This window comes from Anas platyrhynchos, chromosome 3 (assembly GCF_047663525.1).
Source record: "Anas platyrhynchos isolate ZD024472 breed Pekin duck chromosome 3, IASCAAS_PekinDuck_T2T, whole genome shotgun sequence".
NCBI classification, from domain to species: Eukaryota; Metazoa; Chordata; class Aves; order Anseriformes; family Anatidae; genus Anas; species Anas platyrhynchos.
Window position 1 is genome coordinate 45,108,255 of NC_092589.1, and position 26,587 is coordinate 45,134,841.

The 26,587-nt window shown below is 43.7% G+C and overlaps 1 protein-coding gene across 1 annotated transcript; it reads right to left on the reverse strand.

Annotated features, from left to right (window-relative positions):
• Positions 1–1,345: 1,345 nt before the first annotated feature.
• Positions 1,346–24,660, reverse strand: C3H1orf198 (chromosome 3 C1orf198 homolog). The gene is made up of 4 exons (XM_027454187.3): positions 24,175–24,660; positions 16,236–16,286; positions 5,762–6,313; positions 1,346–3,804 (listed from the first exon to the last, which is right to left on the reverse strand). Exons 1-4 carry the CDS (start codon positions 24,520–24,522, stop codon positions 3,748–3,750), a joined length of 1,008 nt encoding a protein of 335 aa, XP_027309988.1. The 5' UTR covers positions 24,523–24,660; the 3' UTR covers positions 1,346–3,747.
• Between the last annotated feature and the right edge of the window lie 1,927 nt (positions 24,661–26,587).

Genomic DNA, 26,587 nt, shown 5'->3' on the forward strand with positions numbered 1-26,587 from the left:
CTAACCCATAAATGTAGGACAGCAAATTATGGGCTTGTCTCAGATATGCAGTCATAATTCTTTCTCACTTCTGCTGCATTTGTACCTCACGGTAACAAGCACATACTGCTACAAGTAGGTCATGAGCAAACTTGGGCAGCAAAGTCCAGGGGCCTGTCTGTGAACAACGCCTGCAGAGCTGAGTTTTGCATCTCCTGCGCGTGACTTGCCAGCCCTCTGGGGGTGCTGCTGCTGAGCAGCGAACAGGACTCACTGCTGGGTGCTGCTACGGTACCCACAGCCATGACCTGGAAGCCAGCTCTGTGCTGCCTGAAGCAAGGGTGCCACCAGGGTCCTCATTGACCCTCAGCAACTACAGCAGGAGTCACCAGTAGCTAACTTGATCTACAACCTGCTGGTCTCAGGCAGATGGCCACAGCCTTTTCTGCGCTGTCTTTATTCAGTTATGAGACCTGCTGACTCCAATCACCCAGACAACCCCCAGAGGCTGCAGATTTGCCCTTTAGAATGGATTTTTTAAAGTTAAGATAGAGCTCAAACAAGGCTGAGGAGAGCTATGTGTAAGCCAGATCCTAAATATAGTTGGAACACCACCCCTTAATTGGCTGTCGAGTCTCTCCAAACCAAATTCTTCTTCAAATGCCTTTTTAGTTGTTGATAGAAATTTAGCTCAAGCATAAAACAAATTGAGCTGCTTTTCAAAATACACTTCTGTGAAAAGTGGAGGTGGGCATGCAGAAGAAGAACCAGCCTTGTAGCTAAGTGTTTGAATCTCTTATGCAGCAAGTTCTCTAAGGGTAAGACAGAAGGCAGCAAGTGAGGCTACCCAGTGGCCTCTGCCAGCATCTTTTTGTGCCGTACTTTAAAACCTGTAGGTAACCACCCACTGACAGCACAACTGCATGAAACAGTCAATGGTATTTCTGGTCATATCCACCAAGTATAGTTTTCAGATTCCTCCTACAGTATTGCTCCAGATACTGATTTGGACTACCTGAAGATATGGGGTTTGTGTGTTAAGTTTAAAATCCACTATAGCAAAGTTAAAATAAATTACAGTCTTCAAAGAAGTCCCAAATCTCCTGTCCCCAGCTGTCAGGTAAAATGATAAAGCAAATTATTTCCCCAGACAGTCTCACTTAGAAGTTTGAAAAACGGCTGTAGTGTAGAGATTTATTTATTTATTTATTTATTTTTTATATGAAAAACTTGGTTTCTAAATTCTAAACCAGATTGTTCTTGACTGCCTCTTAGGGAAATTCAACATGTACCAAACAACTCCAATGGCACTGAGGAGAGCAGGGTGCAAGCGACAGAACACAAAGCAGTACAAAAGCCTTGTATGTTCTATTTAAAGTGACTTTATTAAAACATTGTTAATATAAAATGTGACCAAGTACAATTTTTTTTGTAAGAATGTTTAATAAAAACATATGAAAGAAAGAAGGAGCATCAACTCTTGTCAAAGCACAGGAAAAACCTACCAGGATAAGTAAAAAGTTCTGCAGCATGTTCTACCAGCTGGTCCCAATGTGTATTAGGGTAGAGTTAGCCAATGGAAGAGACAGACAGCCCAGGTTCTTCTTTAAGAGGCTTCAATGTAGTCAGCAGAGATTTAATGTAACGCTCCTCAACAGTAGGAGGCTTTGCTTTAAGATCTGCCCCTATCAAAGTAAGATTAGAATGCACATCTTTACACTGGATTTAAAACTTTTCAGCAGCTGAATGCATAGAAAATTAGGTTCAATGGCAAAGGTAATATCCAGGGTTAGCATTTCTCAGCTTTGAAAAGAAGGTGCAAGTCAATACTAATTATACACCTGAGGAGGTTTTGCTGAAGGTGTTCTAAGCTGTATTAATGCCGGATGCTTGTAAGGAATCCTAAAAAAAGGGCAGCTAAGAAAAAGCCAGCTGTAAAGCCTAGGCCAATAAAAACAATGAAAGTATTTTGTGAACTGCTGAATGCAGAGACAATATCCCGAATTACAGGAATTTGTACATCTCAAGAAGGATGTAAAGAAGCTTTCAGAATTCTATAAATAAGTCTGTGCAATGGCTTATATTCTGGCAATCTGCCCCCTTAGCTACGAAACCTTTTAAGAAAACACTTACTAGAAAAACTGGAGGTTTGGGGCTTCTATTTTTCAGGGGGTAGGAGGGCAGCTTACGGCATCTTCCTTGATCACCAAGCAAGCTTTTAATGCTCTATCAGCACACAATGCTTGTTCGGAGTAGGCGGTACAGCAATTAGAGGCGAGGACTCTTCCAGTACATTTCCAACCCTTCCTGTAACAGCCTCACAGCAGGCAGAAGGGAGCCCTGCAGCAGCCGGTTCTGCACATGCAGCTGCCACGGGCATCCAACCAAATGCCAAGCACTAACCCAGGAGAAGCCTAGCACTGGTATGGTCTAGTAGATGGCGACCTTAGGGCTTTGGCGGGGACCCGCTCGAGCCGTTAGAGCCCCGTGTTTTGCCTTCTACCCCAAACAAATGCTACGGGACTATTGCTGAGGTAAAGGGAAGGTCAGACCTTTGGCATCGGAGCAGACCACCCACTGGTTGTGCGTAGGGGAAGTTAAGGCTTCGAGGTGAGGTAAACACAGTGAGAGTCAGTGTGTAAACCATGCTGCATTTCAGAGACAACGGACTCACATGACAGCTAACCTTGTTCTCTACATTTAAAACACCACACGAAGATCATCCGAAAGCACAACTGCTGAGGGCCACCTTGAGATGCCTCTTTGCACCTCGGGAACAAATGTAACCCAGATGTCGAATGCTACCCACCAGGAGGAAAAAGCACCAAAGTTGATAAGTCCTTGAGACGATAAGCTGCTTAAAAAAAACAAAGAAGCCTCATACAGCTATGACCTCCCATAAACATAGTGGTTTCCTGACACAAAGGTAATCCACACTCCAGCAATCACCAATGCTGTGCATCCAGCACTACTGCTACGAGTTATGCTCTAGCAAGGAGGCAGTGAAATCATTAGGCTTGTGTTCCCTGAAGACAGTTTCTCCCAATTGTAAGGTGTTGTCTCGTTTCCCTTCCGCCCCCAAGTCTTTAATCCAAAGACCAGAAACACCCGTCATTTTCCCAGGTCATTTTTCTAACACTCTTCTGGTTAACTTAGCAGATTTGTAGGGTACAGACACAGTGCTTCTTTGGATCCATCATTTTGGCAATGCCTTTGCCCTCTTCAAAAGAAAAGTATTTTCATAAAAGTGGTATAAAAGTTACTTTCAAACTAAATGAGATAGAGAAATCAATACAATTCTTCTGTAAGTGTATTTTTCGTACTGTTTTTGCTAGTTATCTAAAGTACGGAGTTCTTTGCTTATTTGGAACCATTGCATATGCTATGCTATGCCATTACTTACAGGCCATGCTAGCAAAGTTTCACATGAAAATAGCAACCTGTTTCTGTAGGTTCCACTTCTTGGATGTGGAGACTCTCGTTTATTTCTCTTTAACGAGTATTTGGTAACTTCTCCCACCTTCTCAATACAGTGGCTACTAAAAAAAATTGACAGATTTTAAAAAATAAGTCCAAATGAAACCACACATCTATCACTGTTTAAAAAAACAAAAATGCATCTGGTATTACAAAAGTTTATACAAAGGCAACATTTAAGAGTTTGAAAGTTACTTCTAGAAAAAGACACAAATACTAGTAAATTAACACACAAGGAGAAAGATATTCCACTCCTTCCCAAAATTGGTTTGAACTATTTTGATGCATCTTTTACCAGTTGTCTAGAAAATCAAAGCCAGTCTTCAAGATAACATTGCTTGTACTAGTCTGCAAGAGAAGAGAAAAAAAATGAAATGAGATGTGGTTGTTAATTATGGTATTACAAACTCAGTACTTGACTGCTTATCTGCAAAAGAAAGCTTAAAATGTTGTCTGCCGCTATTTCAAGTCTTTCACCTTGCTCTAGCATGCCTAAGAACCTATGCCAGAAAATGCTAGACATGAAGATACACTCACGATGGCCAAAGAGGCAAATCCAGATAAGAAAAAAATCCTTGTAGTGGTCTGAAGGCAAAATGCTATTTTACTCATGAAGATCAATTTTCAGACTAGAGTGGGAATTGCAGAGAATGAAACAAAAAAAAAAAAACACCAGAGAACGTAGGCATTACTAATTCAAATGGATTGTCTGTTACAGTGACAGACAGCTGCTTCCAAAAAACTGCATGTTTTAAACCCTGCTGACAAGTTACCAGGCTTTCAAAAACGTGCTTGCTCCTGCAGCACTGCGCTGCCAGCCATGGCATTTGAGGCGATTTCACCTTTTAGGAAGACTGCTCCGGGGACACGTCTGAGTCTCTGGAGTCTCTTCCTAGAGCACGACCTATCTTCATTTCCTCTTTCTGGAATCACTTCCCTTTTTTGGGGAAAGAATCCAGAAAGGAAATGAGAATTCTTTCATGGATCTTTCTCTGCTACTCTGCTCACATTTTGACATGGGAGGATTGTTTCTGCACGGAGAGGAAAACCAGGCTTTTCAAACTATTCCAGTTGGCTAGAAAACACTCACAGAGGAATTAACGCTGAACAAATCATTAATTTGTACGAAATCATGGCAAAGTCCTTATCTAAAATTAAATAACTACTGCAGTCACAATTTGTGGCAAAACAGCTTCAGAAGAGTAATGCCTTAGCTCCAGGAAAAAAAATAATGGCTAAACACAGGGCTCCAAATGCTGAAGTGGCTTAAGTAATGTTCTCTCATAAGTGCTGCCACTCACTTTGCTTTCAAGTATGTACCTCAGCCTGCATCTTTCTGACCTTACATCATCTTGTTTGGAATTTAAACAATCACCAGTGTGAAGATATGGTATGAAAAGCTACGTGACATGCTTGAGGTGTACAGCAATATGTCAGGCGTATGCCTGAGTGCAGTGCTACAGACCCCAAACAGAACTGCATGGCTTTGTTTCAACCACAACTCTCCTTCTCGGCTTCAGTTTTTAGGCTTCACATCTCTTTCTTTTCTTTCCCTCACCATGTCATATCCTGTTGTTCCCTCTCTTTTCTCACAGGTCAGCATCTGCTTTTTAAATAGCTCCAACGGGCTATTGAGCTGCTTGAGGATATTTTTTGTTGTTGAGCTATTTGTTTTTCTTTAAGAAAAAGAAAAACACATTCAGAAGGCTAATTTTGGGAGCTCATTCCATTTCCATTTTGGACTTTAAGAGAAAATACTTTTGAAAGCCGCCCAGCTGCTTGGGACAAAACACTGGGAAGTGGCTGCCGGGCTACTGCTTAAAACAGCTGAGAAACGAGCTCACCATTCACTGCTAAGCTGCGTGTACCAAGAAAATAGCCTAGACTCTAGCTGATCCACTATTCAAGTTGAGCTTTTTCCAATGAGTGTTCTGCTGTTTTAAGAAAAAAAAATAGTTTTATTTATTTATTTATTTACTTGATATAGTAAGCTCTTTACCCTAAAGTGTTAGGTAGCTTGCTATCAGTCAGCCAATGGATGCCATGTCAGTGTTTCTTGTTATTATATCCAAATGATGCCCTCATCCTATGAATTTTACTATATTAAAAAACACTTGACTGAAACAAACAAGAGCAGTTAACAGGTTGGTTATATAGACTTCCCTAAAGTTGCAAGTTAAAAAACAGTAAGCTTAGTTATGGCTTAATGCTTATGGAATTCCTGATCTTCCAGAATGACCTTATCATATTTTAATGTGTTGTATTTGTTTTTAAATTTAAGGATCGTGGATACAGCAGTCCTTACCTGTCCAGGCGTTTGTGGATCTGAAAGTATAGTACCATCGTTATCTTCCTTGTTTGTCCTAGAAGATGCCAGGTACTGCGGTGGGTCAGGAAGAAAGAAATCATCTAGAGAACTAGCAGGGAGCTGAGAGGGTCGAGGTTTCTCCCATTCGAGAGATACAGAAGGTAGACTGGGGGCTACAGACTTCTCTGGTTTAGTGACGCTGGGCTTCTCGGCTTTCACCACCTCCTTTGGAGCAGACTCCTGTCTGCAGAAGGAGGGCAGGGGTTTCTCTCCTTTCTCCATGGACTTGATCTGGCTGGGGGTCAGGGACTGGAACTCAGACTTGTCTCCTTCGAACTTGGAGCGCTCTGCATTTATCTTCCAGAAGGAAGACTCCTCATCCTTTCTGGGTGCTATCAACCCATCAGAGCCGGGGGTCTTGGCAGCCTGAGAAGGTTTAGGGACTTGGACACCAGGTGCTGCTTTAAGTGGCTGCCTCTGTTCGTTTTGCAGCTGGGCACCACCTTGCTCTTGTATGGACAGAGATGCAACGCTGAACTCCATCTGACTCTGTTCAAGGTTAAAGGAAAGAAAAAAGAGTATTTCAAAGCCCTTCATAACGTCAGTTTTGAACTTCTGATCTTGATGCATACAGATAACACCTTCACCAACAGCCAGGCAACTCCCACACAGCAAAGCTAACTCATTTTTTCCATAAATGTCTATCTTTCTAGCTACATTATAACAACTAACAAAAGACTGAAATGCAAGCAAATGTAGGAGTCCTAGACCTGCTGTAGAGGAGTCAGGCAGAGAGAAAACAATCATACTTGCATTACTCAGTGCCATCCAAGGTAGAAGTGCATAGCTTGCACAGCTCTGAAACATTAGAATAGGTGGGGATGCGTCTTGAAAGCTACAGATGTTTTACATGAGAAGATTACGCAAAAACGCACATGCTTTACTGAGCAGCTGAAAAGGCCGTCTTCCAGTAAGGTCTTCAATACAGTTGGCAACATGTTACAACTCCATCTACTTCCAAGATCAAAAATTAGATGCAATGGGTGTGTGTAATAAGCAACTTTTATGATTCTAATACTTAAAGTACATCTCTGAAATAAGAGAAACACCTCCAGCAGGACCAGTTCAACACTTACTCCAGAGCTGTTTTGCTTTTACTCGCAATGAGGATGGCTGTACTCATTTCTGGGAAGTTACACTGGGTCAGGGAAGCAAGTGACCAGAGTTGAGGCATGAAACAGAGCTTGCAAGAGCCACCCCAAAGTGAACAGTACCACAAAACGTTCATTTTGCTTACCGCCACTCCGATACTCTTGATGTCACTTGGCACTGTTTAGGCTAAGAAAAGTTAAGCCTTATTTCACTCTGAGGAATCCCCAAGTGTTCCTGTATGTACTAGCGCACCACAGCAAGTGCCAGAAAAGAGCAATGTCATGCCTAGTATTTTGTATGGAAAATGGAACAAACAATGCAAAAAAAAAACCCTGCATTTACAGTTAGAGCTGCACTGTTGTCATTATGGGCTTGACTAGTTTTCAAAAAGCCTAGAGGACGTTTCAGATACTAGATTTGGTTATTACCTGCTGATACTTTTGAAGTTCATTACAAATTTGTAAAGTTTTCCCAATTCTCTCTCTTTCTTGTCCCCTCCTGAATAAAATTGCAATAGCATCTGTGGATCTAGGTTTAAAACAAGTCCAAACTGCTCATCTGTTTTACTAGAAGTGTTTCAGACCTCTGTTATTGAACATGTTATGTTCAGATGGACTCTAGATCTGGGACTTGCACACCTAGCATTTAATAATCCGAAACTTCTCAACAAAGTCCAAATGTTAACCCTGCAACTCATTATTTATAAACCAAATTTGTTTCAAACTGTCAGCAGACAGCTACTTGTAAATCAATCATGAATTAACTTCTGAAGTTTCTAAAGAATTCGATACCTTGGGTGTTTTTCCAAGGTTATGGGCAAGGAAGCAGCAGGTTGCATGCTTCCATTAGGAATATACTGTGTCATCAAATGAGGCAGAACATAAACGCTGTGAGCAATTACAGCTCGGCTGGATTCAGGTGCGAGTCCTTACCTAAGAGCTCAACTCCCTGCTCCACCCTCAAAAAACAGAGGGAAACCACAATGCTTTATTTTTTATTTGTCTTTTCAAACCCAAAGTCATGACTTAAAGACAAGAACAGGAGAGAAATTCTGTGTTAAACCACCTAGGAGTGCAATGATGCTGAAGATGATTTGCAGTGACTGCCATTCCCTGTATTACATCATAGGGATTCATTTCCCCAAGAACACTTGGCAATACTGTTGAATTGAGATTTACCACCCTGAAATTAAGATGCATTAAGAGTCACAGCTGACAAATTCCAAGCTCAAAACAATACAAAGCAAACAAAACCCCACAACACAATATTAAGTAGACCTGCATTTCACCCATATCAAAAGAAAAACGTAATTTTTTCAGTTTGTTTTTATTGCACCTTGGAAGACTTGATTCCTACATGACAATGTACTTAAAACAATGCTACTTTTTGTCCTTCAGCAGTAGCCTTTTCCTTCTTGTGAGCAGCCTGTCCCAAGGCTTACACAGGAGCTCACATTAGCTGAGGGCCATCACAGCAGCAGTTTCAGTAAAACAGCCAAGTGCCAAGAGCAGAGAGGGGCCACCCCAGCCCCACACCTACCAGATTGGTGTTGGAACCAAAATCAGGGCAAAACACTGACAGAAGGGCAGCGGGGGCCTGCTGGATCAAAAATAAGAAAAAAAAAAAACAAAACCACCAAGATGGCTTTGCCCTTCAGCAGTAGCAGGATACACAAATAACATCAGGTCTCCTGGAAAATCTCTGTGTTGTGGAGCAGAAGCCTCTTCCTGTGGTCACGTCGTGTTTTCTTTCACAAGGGCCCAAACGTCAGCTGAGAGCCCTGGTTTGGAAGCAGCGGGCTGCTTCTGGTGAAGAGGAGAGCGTGGCACCACAGGAGAGCCTCGGGCAGTTTTACCCTTTCCAACCCACTCGTCGGTGTGTGTCTGGGAGAAGATATGCTTTTGTCTTATAGATGGAAGACCTTGCAGTGGCATGGGGTCGCACACATCTTTGTATTTTCACAGGACTGTGGATGAGGCAGTCATCCCAACCCAAAACTGATTCCGGGGAATAATGTACCAAAATAAGACCACAGTTTGAGTAGCTGAAGTGTGAGATTAAATCTAACAAAAAATAGAAGCTTGGTTTGAGAAAGAAAAATATCTGCTTCTCGGTTTGGACACAGCTTCTGTAATTTTGCTCTCAATTCTTGGAGATTTTCATCTTTCATGTGGTGAAGGAACTTTCTGAATATTCATTAAATCGGTTTTCTGTGTAGATGTTCTGTCTAATTTAAACTAAATCTACTTTATCTACCTTTGAAATAAAAAAGAGCTAACCTCCCCTTTCTTGGTCAGTCTCTAATACCACATTCAGTGCACAGCTATGGGTGACCGTAACTTCCAGCTTCACAGGAAAGGCCCACACAACGTTTAAGATCACATATTTGTGTCACAGCCTGGTTTGGAAATCAAATAGTTCCTTCCCAGGAACTTCTGGGGGTCAGTCACAAGTTTTCTATTTTCCTTGAAACATATGACATTTCTGTTTGACTTTATAGGTTATTTAAGATGTCTGAACCCCTGAGAAATGCCGGTGATGAAAGAAAATGACTAATATGTAGTATCTTTCAAGTCACAAAATTGGTAATATTGACCCAGCCAGACTCGTGGCAGCAGCTGTTCCAAAGAGAGCTGTGCTGTACGTTTGCTCGCACGAGGTTGATGGTGCTGCTGTCAGCTGAAGCTGGGCAGTTGAACATTTAGCAGCAGAACTGCACTTGTGGTGGTCTACTGACAGTCTTTTTGGGGAAACAAACCCAAAACATTTTGGTAAGATTAGATAATCAATAGAAAATTGACATTGAGGCACAATTTGGAATTGTAGAGATTGGTTTTCAGTCTCTTTCATAGGCTTTGTATGATTTTGAATAAGCTACAATTTTTGGACTTCAATTTCCCATCTAAGGAATAAAATAAAAACACTTCCTTTCCTACCATTTGCCCAAATCATAGTTCTGGAAACTGTTCAGCTCAGAAAGTATCTCAGTAGTTTACAGACAGGCTAATACAGTCCCAACTGTAATTTCTATGTGTTATCAAATTTAAATAAAAGCTATCAACAGCAGTAGTATTTTCAGTATTGCCTGCAAGAGCGAGCAGTTCTCAGTGCGTGAGACAGGGAGAGAGAGAGAGAGAGAGAGCAGACACAAACACACAAAGTAGTATTTTGAGGAAGAATAAACGTAGAAGTCTGTTGTTATTGTTTTTGTGTTATAAATCTTACCCCTCTGGTCCCAAACACCTGCAAGGAAAGGGTTAAAGTAAAGGATGCTTAGGTCTTGGATCATCTCTCTGTCCAATAGACTAAGAAGAAGAAATATTCAAAACTGTAGCTTTTAGGAATCTGTGTATCCACCTTTCCGTCAAAAGACCATGGAAAGGTATCTATCAATTTTATTTATTGGAATAAAAACATTGAGACCTAACTTCAGCATCCCACAGGGAGGAGGGACAATCCACCAAATCATAAAACCATCTGTGTACGCTCCTGCGAAACAATGCAGCCTGAAAGGGAGGAACCTAATGATGATTTAATAACATTGTATAGAATCACGTCTCATTCCTAAGTCTGTATTATAAACAAGATGACCACAAAGAACCCAGGAGCTTTTTGTTTTGTTTTTAAGCAACTTATTCACTCATCAGGAATGCGTAGTATTTTACTAAACAGACACGCAAACACAGCCAAAGCAAATAGTTTTGCTTGGCAGCCTGAAAAATCTCAGTCGTTGGGACAAAGACTGCAGAAATGCTGTCAAAAGCAACTTGTTTTAAGCACAGCCTGATATATGTAGAGGTAAGAAAGCCAAGATAAAAATGATTTAGAAGATGACTTTGGTTTGCTGAATGGACAAAACCAGAATAAACATGGACACGAAGTAGTTGCAGTTTTTGCTTTGTTTCCTGTGCACACAGTGGGTGTTTTCAGGAGCTTTTCGGAAAGAAATCCTTAGGTCAGCAGAGACTAATGGCAAGGGCAAAAATAGAGCAAAAACAATCTGAGTAATTTTAGTCCATACCAAGAGATAATGTGGAAGAGGCACAGCACGTAGCTTCAGGGGAAATTTCCTGATCTGGACTCAAGTTTGTCACTCTTACTGGTGAGCCTGAGCAAACTCAGAGTATCAGTACCTGGTATGTGCAAGGTTTTATGCTCAAAAACAGCTGTCCAAAGATTGATGCAGGTGCCTGAATCCTTAGCCAAGACCAACTGGCCATGCAGATTAAAATAAACTTTGAACACAGCTACTATTATCACAGTTTATTTCTTTTGCTCAAGAATTCAAACTCAACAGTAGTCTAGCAGCGCTGTTTTTTTTAAATATCTGTAGTCTAGATAAAAAAGGGGAAGCGAAAACCCCAAATCTCAGGCATCACACTTCTTACCTTCCAAGAAAGTATTGCCATTTGTGCCAATTAGATAAAAATAATTGCACCAAATTATAGGTTGAAAAATTAATCTAATATCAGGCTACTAAGCAAGGAGGGGAAAAATATTTTCTGCTACTTTCTTCCTATTTAAATAAATAAATAAATAAATAAAACAGCTAGGAGTTGTACAAGTCAGGATATTGAAGACTGCCTTTTAGTTTTAGCCCTTAGATACAGGAAACACAATTTGTATAATACCATGTATTTGATTTATAAGTAGTACATTTTTATTTTCTTTCTAAATCATTGCTGGAATTAGATCACTTCCATAAAGACATAAAAAGGTGAATTCAGACACTGAGCTAGCAAACAGATTACTGGAGGGGATTGAAGCTTGATGCTTTTTTTGTCTTTTTTTTTTTTTAAATATCACACCTTGAAGGCTTTTCTTTTCAACTAACATCTGAGGGGCTGTCATAAGTAAAAGAGAGCTGAAGGAGGAAAAGTCAGGAGCTTTTTAAACAAACAAACACACAAAAAAAGCAACAAAAAATAATGAAAACAAAACAAACGAAAACCCCACACCTATAGAAAGGACTCTCTAAAGCTACCTCCACAACTATTCTAGCTGTAGCAAGACCAACATTTTTTTTTCATGAGCATGTTTCTGTTTTAAACATCTGGAATGAAACCTATTTTAGTTAACAGCATGAATTAGAAATAGATTCCAACTTATTCCCATGCTGCTCTATGTGTTCGATGTGTTAGCTGAGGCAGCAGACTGAAATTATTTTTTCTGCCCACTACTAAATTCATTGAAAAACAACAACAGCAAACAACACAGAAAGTTCTGAGTTCAGGAAAAGTTTCACAAATTTTGTTTCCAAAACCAGGCGTGATTCTTGTTTTCCATTTCTGTCTTGAGGTCCATGCCGAGTTTCACTGAATTTTTACATCAAACAGACCAAGAAACCTCAAAGCCTAAACTCAGCCAGAATGTCAGCTTTCATCTCACTTAAACCTGAAGCCATAAATAGAATGACCTAAATTCACAAACCTGGCTTTAGCTTCAGTTAAAAAAATGTAGCCCACATTTCATGATGTGTTATATTCACGAGGAGGACTCCACCCATGAACCAAATCACTCTGTCCAACTCTGTCCCTAGCTTTAAAATGTCAGCTTATTTGCAGTGCCATGAGAACATGTTGCTTCCTAAGTGATTTTCCTTTTGAGAAGTGCTGCAGTTTTCTATTAAAAATATTAGTTCCTTCAAATAGCTGCCTAACAGCTAGCTCAGAAATTTATTGTTTCTATTTTTTAACCTGCAAACAAAGCAAAGAGGTAAGACAAGAACTTCAAATCACTTCAAACAGCTTCAAATGCTAGAGACACTCACAGGAGTATTTGATATGTTATGAACAACTTAATCTTTATCTCACATTTGGGTTTAAAATGAGAGCACAGAACATTTACTTTTGACAGAAGAGAGGTTATCGAGCCCTCCAACTGCATTCTGTCCCAAACGAAAGCAATTTAGCACACTGTTCTCATGGCAAGTGGAACAGCCACGAAATCAGGGAATTTGCTGCACTAGCTACTGTAAGAAAAATGTGCCCATGCCTAATCAGCTGGAAGCAGCACTGTCATCACTGCAACAGCTGAGAGCGGCTCCAACCTGCAGAAACCATCCCCTCCCCTCTTCCCTACAGTTCTCACTACCCTCTCAGCTGTCCTAAAATAGTTGCCCTACAGGCAACTACTGATTTCGTTACTTTATATTTTTCGTACAGTCTCCATGTTAAAAATAAAAATCAAGCCTATTGGCTTTACTGATTTGAATCTCTGTTTTCTCCTTCTCTGCAAAAGTAGACATTAAATGTCACGTTCCCTTCTGTAGGTAACCCAAAGCACATCGTACAAAGCTGCAAGAGAATGAAGGCATTCTGCCAGCACGGCAATAGTGTGGAAAAACAGAATCAGAATCACAGAATTTCTAGGTTGGAAGAGACCTCAAGATCATCGAGTCCAACCTCTAACCTAACACTAACAGTCCCCACTAAACCATATCCCTAAGCTCTACATCTAAACGTCTTTTGAAGACTTCCAGGGATGGTGACTCCACCACCTCCCTGGGCAGCCCGTTCCAGTGCCTCACAACCCTTTCAGTAAAGAAATTCTTCCTAACATCTAACCTAAAACTCCCCTGGCGTAACTTTAGCCCATTCCCCCTCGTCCTGTCACCAGGCACATGGGAGAACAGGCCAACCCCCACCTCTCTACAGCCTCCTTTAATGTACTTATACAGAGCAATAAGGTCACCCCTGAGCCTCCTCTTCTCTAGGCTGAACAAGCCCAGCTCCTTCAGCCGCTCCTCATAGGACTTGCTCTCCAGGCCCCTCACCAGCTTCGTCGCCCTTCTTTGGACCCACTCAAGCACCTCGATGTCCTTCTTGTAGCGAGGGGCCCAAAACTGAACACAGTACTCGAGGTGCGGCCTCACCAGAGCCGAGTACAGGGGGACGATCACCTCCCTAGCCCTGCTGGTCACAGTGTTTCTGATACAAGCCAGGATGCCGTTGGCCTTCTTGGCCACCTGAGCACACTGCTGGCTCATATTCAGCCGACTGTCCACCATCACTCCCAGGTCCTTCTCTGCCTGGCAGCTCTCCAACCATTCCTCTCCCAGCCTGTAGTTCTGCTTGGGGTTATTGCGCCCCAGGTGCAGGACCCGGCACTTGGCCTTGTTGAACTTAGACAAAAAAACAAAAACAAAATAAAACAGAACAACTCCTCATGAGCAGGAGATCAGGGAAAAGAATATTATGGAGAGAACAGCCCGTCCTGAGGTAGAGCTAATGAAATGGGAAGAGTCTGAAAGGCTAAAATAGCAGTGGGAGATCTGGCTAGCAAGACTCTGAACATGCATCACAGCACAGCAACCTTATTCAGGCTCATTCAGGCTTTTTTCTGTTTCCCCATGCTGGACTGACTGGGCAAGAATATTTTCTACTCAGGCACTACTTCACGGAGAAATTGTGTGTCCAGCATTCTCCTGTTAAAGTACTGGTTAGGGACGAGATCAAAGAGTAAGCATGAAGCAAGACATCAGCCTTTAGAAGCAGGAGAAGCAGCTGAAGGGTTGGGCTGAGAGACTGCCACAGCACGATGAGGCACTGGGAAGAAAACAAAAGGAGGAACCCACACAAAGCAACCAACCCACACGCCACGAGGCAGGACAAAATGGATTCTCCAGAGCTTTGCTCAAGGGAAAGGTTATTCAGCTTCTCACCCTGCAGCCGAAGCACAGCTTTTATCTCCCTCCGGCCAGCAAGGAGGGAAGGGGAAAGCCAGAAGCACATTTTGATTAGCTGAGACAAATAATTATTCCTAAAGCAGCCTCCCCCCACTTCACTTTTCTTCAGCAGTCACACGAGGGCTTGCATGTCATTCTGTGATCCTCTGTTTGTTACAGCGAGGCAAGAAACTGGAGCATCATCCTTTCCTCTGAGACACCAGGAGGACAGCAGAAAGGGTCAACAACAAGACAGAGCCTAGAAATATGATTACACCTGCCATGTTCCCAAGACGGAGTTCTGGGGTTTGCATCAAGAAGTATGGGAGAGACAACTTAACTGTCTCCAGCATACGATTTATTTCTCCTTACTGACAATGAGTCCCACACTCTTCTCACCACTATTCTTGAGAGAAGCACACGCACATTACAACCCTCTACAGGATTCTCCTAGAAGCCCTTCATTACTTCTTCTACGAGTCCTGAACAGACAGGAGGGTTTCACTAAGCTAGCAGGCTCCCACCGCCAGAAACCCTCCTGACCCAGCTGATAACACAGATGGGGTGCTAGCCAGAGGCAGTGACCTTGAGCAGGAAGGCTGACAACAATTTTAGGGCTGGGTCAACTGGATTAATTTAGTGTTCACTGGCGTTTCCAGGTAATTACCCTGCATTAGCCTGAGATTATATACATAAGCTCATACATGATAACGACGTATTTCAAGGGCGAAAAAATGAAGCTGGGGGAAAAGCAGCTTTCTCTGGCAGATAAATCCAGAAAACAAAAGGTCTGAAATGTGTGATTAAATTAACACGGCCACCATTCCCAGCTGAGAAAGGGTGCACTGTGTTTTCCCACTGGAAACATGGTACAACTGTGTTTGTTTCCTCACACTGCAAGTTCACAAACATGGGGAAATCTGGCTCTATTTTAGCCTGATGAGAATCCCATTGTAAATAATGCTTCAACAAAATATTGGGGGCAGAATAAAGTAAAAAAAAAAAAAATATATATATATATATATATATATAAATATATATACATATAAAACCACTACAGGGAAAAAAATTAAATAAATTTTGAAGGAACTGCCTTTTGGAAAGAACACAATGCTTTCAGCACAGCCCCAGGTTAACCAGATTCATTACACTCCACTAAATAACAAAAAGATGAAGCATAAGAAAGTCTACAAGAAAACAAAAAATGAACTTCTAACGGAGTTACTAGATATATGTACCTTTCTCACCCCATTCCCTAACTACTTCATTCCTGCCTTCAAAACTGAAATGCAGTTATGCTTTCCCAATAACTGACACACGTTTTCAAAGATTAAATTTCCTGTCCTCACAAAACATGAAAAATGCTTTTGAAAGTTCGCAGTGAAAAAAAAAATCAAATAATTTGGAATGAATCAGTTCTACACCTGCACCTGAAGTCAGAACATCAGTGTAGAAAGTACATTTTGTGGTTTTGTTGCCATAAATCAAAGTACACCAGCCCTGTCCCATTTGAGTACGGTCACTTTACATACAGCTCCCATAGAATCGAGGAGACATTGGCCTATCAAGTATCGAAATGAAGATAATACAAAAGCAGAAGGACCAGCATCAAATGACAAACCAACATTAAAAATAAAAGCGCTGCATATTTACCTTTGTTTCCCAGGAGAATGGAGCCGAGTGTTCATCTTGCCAAGTTATGTCCTGAAATAAAATTCAAGAATGTAAAAATCAGAACAGCTTTACCTGCTCAGAGAATCACACAGGTAACACCATGTTGCGCTGCTGGAAGCATCACCACCACGGCAGAACTAGCTCAAAAGTGAGAGCACTGCTTCTAGATGTCACCGATCACATTTTAAGACTGACTGAGTTCTCAGAGGGAAGGACTACCAATTAGTATTCCACTTTAACCTGACAATTTAACCCAAGTATATGAAGATTTAATGTGGTCTAAACTTCTGGAAATGATTTCCCTATAAATCGCTTTGAAATGTATTAGAGCTCCAATTTTCTACTCTACATGCTCCTCGGTAGCTACTAGCAACACGCAGGGATAGAATTAAGCAGAAGAACGGGGGCCTTAGGGAAATAAAGTCCCAATTCCCCCGCTCCACAGATGGATGGCGCGTGTGCAAGCGGGCAGCCTCGTGGCAGCACAAGAGCTGCACATCCATCCCTCCAAGCCACAGCTGGGTCCGGCCCCAGCAAGATACAGCTTTATGCACGTTAAGAACAATTGGTTCAAAGTGTTTGGTGCTGATTAAGCAAGAGTAAAATCCCAATCTGAATCCAAGAAGTGCCTCTCTGGGAATGTACGGTGAGGTTTCATGACTATGGGAGACTCTGGTCATGTGCAATGCTGCTGGAGAGGGGTGGGGAATTCCTTAAGAGCTCTGAGTAAGCTCTGCTGGTTTTGATCATCACCGTATTCCAGCTTTATTACTAGGGCCAGAATGAGTAATGGAATAAAATTTAGGAAGCTATTATTATGAAAATAATCCCAGTTTGACAAATTCAGGTAATCTCTTCACACATAGCATGCCCTCCAGAAAGATACACAACCCACATCAAGAAAGAAGGAGTGCAAAATAAACAAACACACGTTGTGCACATTTTTTCATAACTTGCAATATAATGGTTGCACTTTTAGTTCTAGTCATGGATGAGACTTATTTGGACATTGGATGCTCACGCTGGCAGAGGTAATGAGTTGCAGCCTCCACACCAAGTGTAGCACTGCTTTGCTACCACAGGGGAGGCACAGGGGTCAGAAGGGTGGATGGACGGATGGATGGACGGATGGACGGACGGATGGATGGATGAAAAAAGGCCTGGAGTAACCATGCATAAGGAAGGAGAGGACAGGACAAGACCTGGAAAGCTTGTTTCACACTTCTAAATAGAACTAGACCGTGTTTTAAGCTAACTACTGCTCAGGAATCTGCCATCTAAACATGAAAACATGGCGATCTCCAATTCTTCCTCGCTTGTGAAGCACAGGGTTTCTAGCAGCAAAGTGTGGTGTATGACAGTAACCCCTCACTCCTTTGTGAGGATATAAAAGCAAGATTCACCTGCCTAATTCTTTACTGGCCAAGATCTTAGGTGAGGATGGATGAAAATACTTTCGAAATCTAAAGAACCGGGCTGATCAGAGCCCACCAGAAAGGGAAAGCCTGGGCTCTGCTGGACCAGGCATTCTGACCAGAAAGGAAGTTTGACACAGGAAATTGCCACGAACACGGGTGTAACACTAGGTTCTCTCATTCTAGGAAGCGGATACTCTTATTTATTACTGTTAAAGGGAAACAAAGCGAGTAAAAGTCTGTTTTTATTGTCTGTTCTATCAGAATTTGCCCTGTGCAGTGCTGCTGACCGCATGGGAATGCCACACCACTTAGTGGGGATGCCTTGCAGCAGGTGAGCTGTCAAATTCTTTCAAAACCCTTTCAGAATGGGATCTTTCGCATCTGAAACTGGCAGAGTGGTAACCCCATCTCTGAAGGATGCCCGACAGGAATCACGGCCCAGGGGGGAACACATGTTGGAAAGAGCATTCAGTGAGCCCAGCTGCTGGATTACGGCTCACGCACTGGAGGTAGGACTACAATCCCTGTGCCCACGTGAGGTCTGGGCAAATTAGTTCTGGCCTTTAACCACAGCACTAGAGGACAGGAGCAAAGTCCAAACTCCCACATGCTGCCATGGAGCCTCAAAGCTCCAGATGTTAACAGAGCCGTCGGTGTATTTTACCTCAGGAGTTTAAAGGAAGCTTCATCTTCTTGTCAGAAGGCTCACAGTTCATGAGCACAAGCTGGAGAGCAGGGGAAAAACACTTAATATGAGACTGATCCCAATAATAAACTGGGACAGATTGTAGGTCAGCCAGCTGTACACGTATGGGTGGCTTAAATGAACTCCTATTAACTGTCAGACATTTCCAGTGGAAAATAACAAAAGGAAATCTTGTGTTGGTAACAAAGAGGGCACATTAAGTCAAAATAGACCTTGTAAAGGACTGTGATACAGGTCCATTTACACAACATGCAAAGCAGCCACAAACCAGTCCTAAAATTGGCAGCAAGGCATGGCCATATCGTCCTGGATCCAAGACAGACAGTTCTTTCTTTTCCTGTATTTGGGACAAGTACAGGCAGCGCTGAAGGAGACACCTCTTCACCCGAAGTTCTCTGCACATCCTCAACTCAGAGAAGATGCTGGTGCTGCCAGCAGGCCCTACTGACAAAACGCTGCCTGAAGAGGGACAGGAAAACAGCATGGGGAAGACTGAGTGAACATATGACATTGTCATACACCAGGACAGATCAATCCCTACAGAACGGAGTGAGTCAGCTGTCCACTTACTAGAAATTGTTGTCTTCAACAACCACTGAACTTGTGGGCATATAACCTCGATCTCCAGCTTCGGTAGACAAAATGCCCCTAAAATAAACCAACGGTGTTTTGGTACTGGTTGTTAAAAGGTTCTTATCAGAGACAAGACCTAAGACTTCATTGGGTAATTTCTAAAGATGTAAGTGGTAGACACTTGTTAGGCTGGAGAAGCTCCCTGAAAGAAAAGCAGATTTTCCTTCTTCCACATATGGTTCATTGTATTTCAGGCTCCGCTTCAGCACACTTGCACTTCCCAGCCAGTAAATCTGAAGAGCTTTGCCCTTATTGAAGAGGTCTCCCACTGGATCTAGCAATCTATTTCATAACACACGGTTCGAAGCTTCAAGGAGTTGATGTCTGTGGTTACCTGAAGTGTACCTGAAGCTAGGATAAATAGTTACCAGTTCTGTCCACTGTCACAGAAGGGAAGGAAGTTTGTGGCCTCCATCTCTTGTGCCTCAGAGGACACGCAGAGGCCCGAGTGAGCAGGAGGAGAACAGCACAGTTCTGCCGCTTCCTCTCTGATGTGTCTGATGCACGTCCGGCACCAACTCAATCCCAGAACGAATTTTGCTTTCTGTGCAATAAACAAGTTCTCTCATGCTTGAAGAAAACAGGAGCAAAACCATAAACAATTTTAATATTCACAAAAGTAAATGGAGATTTTTTTCAAAAAAAAAAATTATCTTTGAGGCTATTTAGCATCAGCACGGATTAGAAGAGATCCATATCTGATCAGCTTTTGTTTTCAGCACACAAAGCTCTCTTCCAGAAAGAAGCCAAATAAATAAACTTTTGTTCACCAGTGTTAAAGAAACCATTTGTAAGAAAGAGGACCTCATGCAACATATTTCATAGCTTAAAAAAAAAAAAAGAGGGGGGGGGGAAGTAGAGAAAGAGAGACAAAAATCTGGTCATACACTTGATTTCAACAACCAGCTGCAGAATATATTAAAAAGATTCATGTACTATGCTGGCTACATGTAGGCACTGCGTTGCCAAACAGCATGAGAATTTCGAAATGGAAGACACTGGGAGAAAGATGCCAGGCTGTCTGACATAAGCATTGCTCAGAGCAGCTGACAATGACCATGCCATCCCAAAACTACCATGAAATGCGTTCCTGTGCTGGCAGATGCATCTCAGAAGCATTATCGGAACAGGACTTGCTGGTTCTTGTGGTTTAACTGCGCTCAAAAATTGCACTGTGTTTTTTATTTAAAAAGAAAAAGCACAGATCTATAACAGACATTACATTAGAGCTATTGCTGTCTTGAATACTTGCTGCTTTAAAGCATTTTTAAGTAGGAGATAAAAGGGTTGATCCTTTGGCTTGGTTTCAAACCTCTTAAGGCTAAGTAACATGAATACAGCACCCACCTTCAGGTAGGTAAGTCAAGCTTCCCTATTAAAAGATGGGATGAAACTAACAAAACTCTCTTACCTGTCTTTCCTCCACATAAACTATTTAACATTTTCTAAATCACATGGCATGTTCTTCAACAAAAAGTTTATTTATCATTTGTCCAATTCTTTGAATTGCTCAGTACCTCTGAGTATTCAATATGCCTTAAAAAAAAAAGAATTAAAGATAAAAATAATCAGGCCTTGAATCTATGTGCATGTCACACTTGTGGATAAACAGGGACTGTATGGAGAGATGGCAGAACTTGCTGTAAGCTAAATATCTAAACTGTCCTTCACTAAACTCAAGGGGGAGGATCCAGTGGCATCAACTATCATCATGTCAGATGCTTAACACAATTTATGATGTATAAATAAAAATACCCCCTTTATAATTACATTTACATTAAATCCCAAATTCCACTTCCAGATTTTTCTCTGCTCAGTTAACCCTATTTTCTGCCAGCTGGGGAAACACCAGAAATTGGAGCCTTCTTAGGGAAGATGAAGCTCTGCTTGAAGGTTGCAGCATCCAAAAGCCCTTGGCCAAAAGACATAGACTGCCTGGACACAGGCAATGATGGTGAAGTGACAAACAGTTTCCTGTTGTGCCCACATGCAGATAACAAGTCACTAAATCTTCAGCAAATAGGACAAAAAATCTTTCATGGGGGTGTAAATGACCCTGTTAGCCTGGAAGAGATAAAAATATATGCCTGACCTGGAGCACATGACTCTAGAAAACAAAACCTGAGGGGCAAGAGATGCTTTTTGCGAAGAGCGGGTGTTGGAAAACAGCAAGGTCTGAGACCCCATCAAGGATGTGAAGCTGGTGTACTCTGGAGCCTGTTTCAACTTGCAAGTCTTACTTGACATCGCGAAGCTGACGGCGGACACGTCAGTGGCTGGCGTTTTTGGTTACGTGCATCCTCACCATGAGTGTGGAGCACGCAGGTAGACGTCAACCGTGCTGGGTGCCACCCAGCCAAACTCTGTGGTAGTGAACCAGTAGAGTTAGAGAATCTGGTTCCTGTCCTTCCATTCCTTTCATCGAGCTTTTTGTAACTTTTCAAAGTACACTCAGTTCTTTGACAGCGGGGTGGCAGATTAAAAAGCAGCACTTGAGATTCACAGAGCACGCACATCTTCAGGCATTAGGTCGGGGTCTGGCAGTGCTGCAGGGAGGGTAACAAAAGGGAAGGAGCCGTGGGACTCGGGTGGTTCCAGGCATTTGCCAGCAGTCACACATGGTGCCGCAGCACCCTGGCACTACGACACAACTGGATGGTGGCTACAAGTTGCTGTGGTCCTGCTACTGCGCATCTATTTTCTGTCACAGCCTTCCCACGCGGGCAATGTACTGAAAGATGTTTTGAAAATGTAAGAAATGGAAATGCTTATACTTTGAGAGCTTGCAGTCCTGCACTAGAGGTTCAGGAAATCGGTTTGGTGTTAGAAAAGATCTATGGGAAGAGGTGGGAGGAGAAAGAGGGAACAAACCGTCCAGAAATATAATATATACCACTAAATATATCCTCCGTACCAGCTTATCCAAGTGGCCACGTGCATTAAAGTGGGAAGGAAATGCTGGGAGTTCTGGATGGGTAAATCAGCATTTTCAGCATTCATCCTTGTTTTGCTTTCTCCCAAGTCCTCCAAAGAACACAAGGAGAAGGAGATTAATATTTCATGCTTGAGCAAGCACAGGTAGATCTCTACAGATTTCAGCACTAGTCACCATGGAAGAAGAGCAATACTTCTGTGGCCAAATGTGACACCTGTGGAGAGGGTGTCACCAAGGACATTGTTGGACCAGCACGCTCACGCTGTAAGGGCTGCAATATCAATTAACAATTTTGGGGTATGCAGGCTACTCTCTGCTTCTTTGCCTAAGGATACCCTACACCAAGAGACAGGGGCAGGAGCCAGCACCAACCTAACTGCCCTCTGAGCAAGTGCGAGGTGACCGCAGTATTTTCAGCAGCTACATCTTACGGACAGCAGCAGCACATTTGGTATGCTGTCAGCTCAGAAGGCAGCAGGGTAACAGAGCTCCATAGGCAAATCGTTTGCAAGCCTGGAAAGTTGACCTGGAATGGCAAGGGACTGGCTGTGGTGGCTCTGTAACAGTAGGACGCGGAGGAGCAATTACTGAGCCAGGGCAAATGTCCAAAACTCAGGTCGGATGCCAGAAGGGGAGCGGGGGGAGAGGAAGCTATCAGATGAGGAGCCAGGAAAAGCTCCGAGGCTCAATAGTGCTATTGGAAGAACTAAAATGGAAATGGAGGATGCCAAAACAAGTGGAATCTCTTTCTTCAGAAAAGCAATTTATATTAACTTCAGCTTGGAAGTCAAGGGGGAAGTCAGTTGAGGCAGATGCTTCCAAAATTAAACACTTCACATCGAGTATTTTGATGAGCCACGATTTCTTTAGTTAATGGTTACAAAAGGGCTAAGAACAACATTGTTTACTTCATAGCTGTATTTTGGGGGAAGAGGAGAAAAAACGACTTGCCAAATTTCAGATGGACTCTCTAGTTGTACTTTTGTTGAGCAGGAAATGATTATTTCCATATGGTGCAGCACAACAACCTACTACATGCTTGCTTTCCTTCTGGATCCACATAATTCAAAGCAGAAATCACAGCGGAGCTGTCTGAGACCGGGAAAGCTGAACACATTCAGTTTCCACAGCCATTAACCTCAGTCCTTTCACAAGTAACTTCAAGTTTAGGTTTCCTTGCAAAGACTGCTTGTGCAAGCAAATTTGTCCGTGCCCTTCTGTACACTCTTTTTCACCAAAAACGATGGTTTATTACCAGAAAATATGTACCCAGAATTTCTGGTATCGCTGGCTATATAAACTAAACATGAGCATACGTTGGCTCTAGATGTGATGTGTGTGCTGCACGTTGTCCTACCTTCCCGACACGTGAGGCACCACAAAGCCAGCGAGGAACCACGATGCCTCAATCACTTCTTCCAAACCTCAGTGCACAAGATACCGGTGAGGTAGCTAAAAGAAGCGCTGCTCAATTTAAACTGGATGATTACAAGTGCAGGAGCAGACTGCCTTGTTCTGGCAGCAGTCACGCAAGTTGATGAACAATAGGTCACTTGGAGAAATCAAATGAGCAGGAGGGAAGATATGGGCTCTGTAATCACACCAAGACTTAAAAACAAAGCAAAGCAAAACAAAGGAAACCTCACACAAGGAGTAAGAGGGATACAGGGTGTGAAGAGGTGATTGTTAGTCCTTCTTCACGGCAGCACTCTCCGTACGGGGAGCAGCCCGGGCACCCTGTACCTGCGCTCTCCGCCACACTTTGCCATGAGGCAGGTGGCTCTCAGGAGCTGCAAAACCCACACTTTTTGTCGCCTGTCTTTCCACACCGCGGTTTTTCCTGGCACATCACGCGGAAAAGGCCACACTTTCTGAGGTGTTAGAAACCCCAGGAGCCGGAATGTTTTCAGCGCTGCATTTTTAACCGCGTCTAAAATCAGGCGCAAAAAGGAAAGGACTCAACTCGGGGCAAACACTCCCTGCGCTCCCTTATCCAGCCGGGGATCACACCCAGGGAAGGCCTCCTCTCTCGGTTTATTTATTTATTTTTAATAAAATCCCCTCCGGGATGGCTCCTGCTTCTCTCAGACCAACTCCGCCGGGCCGCCTCCAACCCCCCCCCCCGCCTCAGCTTCCAGCGAGCACCGCACCCCGCCCCCGCGCCCCGTCCCCTCACACACAGCCCCTCCATGGCGGATCCCCTCGGGGCTCGTCCCCCTCGGCTACCTCGTCTCCGAAGCGCACCAGCTTCTGGCCCGTGTTGAGGCGGAGGCTGGGGTAGGAGGAGGGCGGCGGCGGCGGGCGGGCGGCTCCGCGGTGCGCGGCGTAGCGGGCCTGGACGTGCGGCTCCACCAGGCAGCGGTCGATGATCTCGTCCTGCTGGCGGGGCGGCAGCCGCTCCCACTCGGGCCCGTAGCGCTCGCGGATCCGCTCCTTCTCCGCCATGATCTTGCGCGCCATGGGGCTGAGCGAGGAGAAGTAGCTGAAGCGCTTGCGCTCCCGCTCGTCCAGCGGCCGGTTGCCGTTCATCACCGCCGTGCGGGAGGCGGCGATCGCCGCCGCCATCGAGGCCATGGCCACCCCGCCGCCAGCCCCGCACAGCACCGAGCCGGCCGCGCTCGCACGGCGGGAGCGGGAGCCGCCTCCTTTCTCCCTCGCTCCCTCCCTTCTCCTCCTCCCTTCCCTTCCCGGCTCCGCTCCTGCAGACGCCGCCTCCCCTCGCTCCCTATAAACGCCGGCCGCCGCCCCCCTGCCCGCCTCCCGCACGCCCAGCGCTGCTGCCCGGGCGCCGCGGGGCTCCTGCAGGACCCGGGGAGGAGAAGCGCCCCCGGCTCCCGGCAGAGCCCCTGCGGAGCCCACCCGCCCCCTCAGCCCCCGGAGAGCCCCCTCCTGTCCCCTGCTCCCCCACACGCACCGGCCCCCTGGCGGAGCCGGCCTGCCCCTTTCGCCCGACCCAACAGGCTCGGCAGGTAGCCGGTGGAAAACAACCGCGTTATGTGGTGAAATAAACCCCAAAAAGTCGCTGCCCAAGTGTGAGGGCTCCACCCGGTAGGGCTGAGCTTGGAGGATGTACCCCAAACGCCAGAATAAAGGCATCGCCCACGGACTGAAGCTGTGGTGGCTTTTTGTTTTGTCTTAGGTGTGCTGCCAGAGAAAGAAGAATGCTCTGAAAAGATCGATGAATTAGGATAAGTGTGGGGTGGAAAGCTGGGGAAGACCGGCAGTAGTGTATGTTCACTGTGTCACAGCACTCCTGTTCCTACTGCCTCAGTCACTGAGATTAAGGAAGACAATTGTGCACTGCCGAGTTTCCACGTGGCACTGGCCTCTTCCATAAATTATAAGGGATTTCTGACAGCCACAGCACGAGTCTGCTCATGAGTTTATTATCTAGAGCAGGAGCGCAGTACAAAACCATCATCTTAAAAAAAAATTACCAAACTGCCCCCAGTATATCGGTATCCCAGAGGGGAGCCCATCACTGTAATGTAACATCTTCAAAATATTCCTGACATAATCAAGAATTTCATATGCCTTTCCCGCAGCCAGATGATAGCTGCAAATTGTAGGTAGGTTGCAACTAATAAAGCTTGAAATTATAAGAGACTTGATTTTTGTCAATTATGATTTCCAACCTGTTTCAGGTACTTTCAGACATGGAGCTCTCCCTATCTGCTATTCTGAGCCTCATTTTGTTAACCCATCCCTATAACCTGCAAGTTTCATTGCAAGATTAGACTACAAACCTGCTTGCCTACCACCACCTTATTTCTCCCTTTCAGAGATCTCTTCATCCTCTGTACAAGTGTACTCTGTATCAAGTCCTAGCATACACAAAAAGGAGGCTTACCTTTTTAGCATACACAAAAAAGCATACACAAAAAGGAGGCTTACCAAAGACAGGTCAATATATTGAGACTAAATCTGTTTTGCCTTTTGTGCTGGGTAGTTGCACAAGAAATTTTATGATCTTCAAAATATATTATGAAGTCTCACAAATGCTGAGGTTCAGATTAATGGGTTTCCATTGCTTAACCTATTTTTTCTCCTCATACGTTCTGTAATATTAATAGATAAGTGGTTGGGTTGGGCCTGCAGTGCATCTGTGTTCCCATTTTAAAGCTCAAACGATAGCTAGACCAGTTGTCTAAGATGACACAGGAGAAGATGAAAAATGATAATTAGATTTCTCCACATATCTACTTCTAAGGAGATAATTACAGTTCTCCACGTCCTCACATACCAGTCCAGTTATATAATCTTGTTCTGTTTGTTAAACTTGTTTGAGAGCATTATTTGACTCCAGCTCACTTTCTTAGTCATATGTATCGCCCAGAGAAACAAGCCTTTGAAGCACCTATGCACACACACGCGGATGCAACACACGCTTTGCCTACCTTTGCCTTCATCTGCCACTAACAATCTTTTTGGCTGTCAGCAGGGGGATGGGTATGAAGTCAGGCACAGGGGTAAAAATGAATAAGGAGCAGGAAACCTGGACAGCTGTACACGGCTTGTTTGTCCAGGTGATTTTTCCTCTTCCCCACCATCAATTCTCTGCTCCCTCTTATCAAAGCCATAAAGCAGAGCCATAAAACAAAACAGCTCTTATTTTACAGTTCCAAGAACTTCCTGGTCA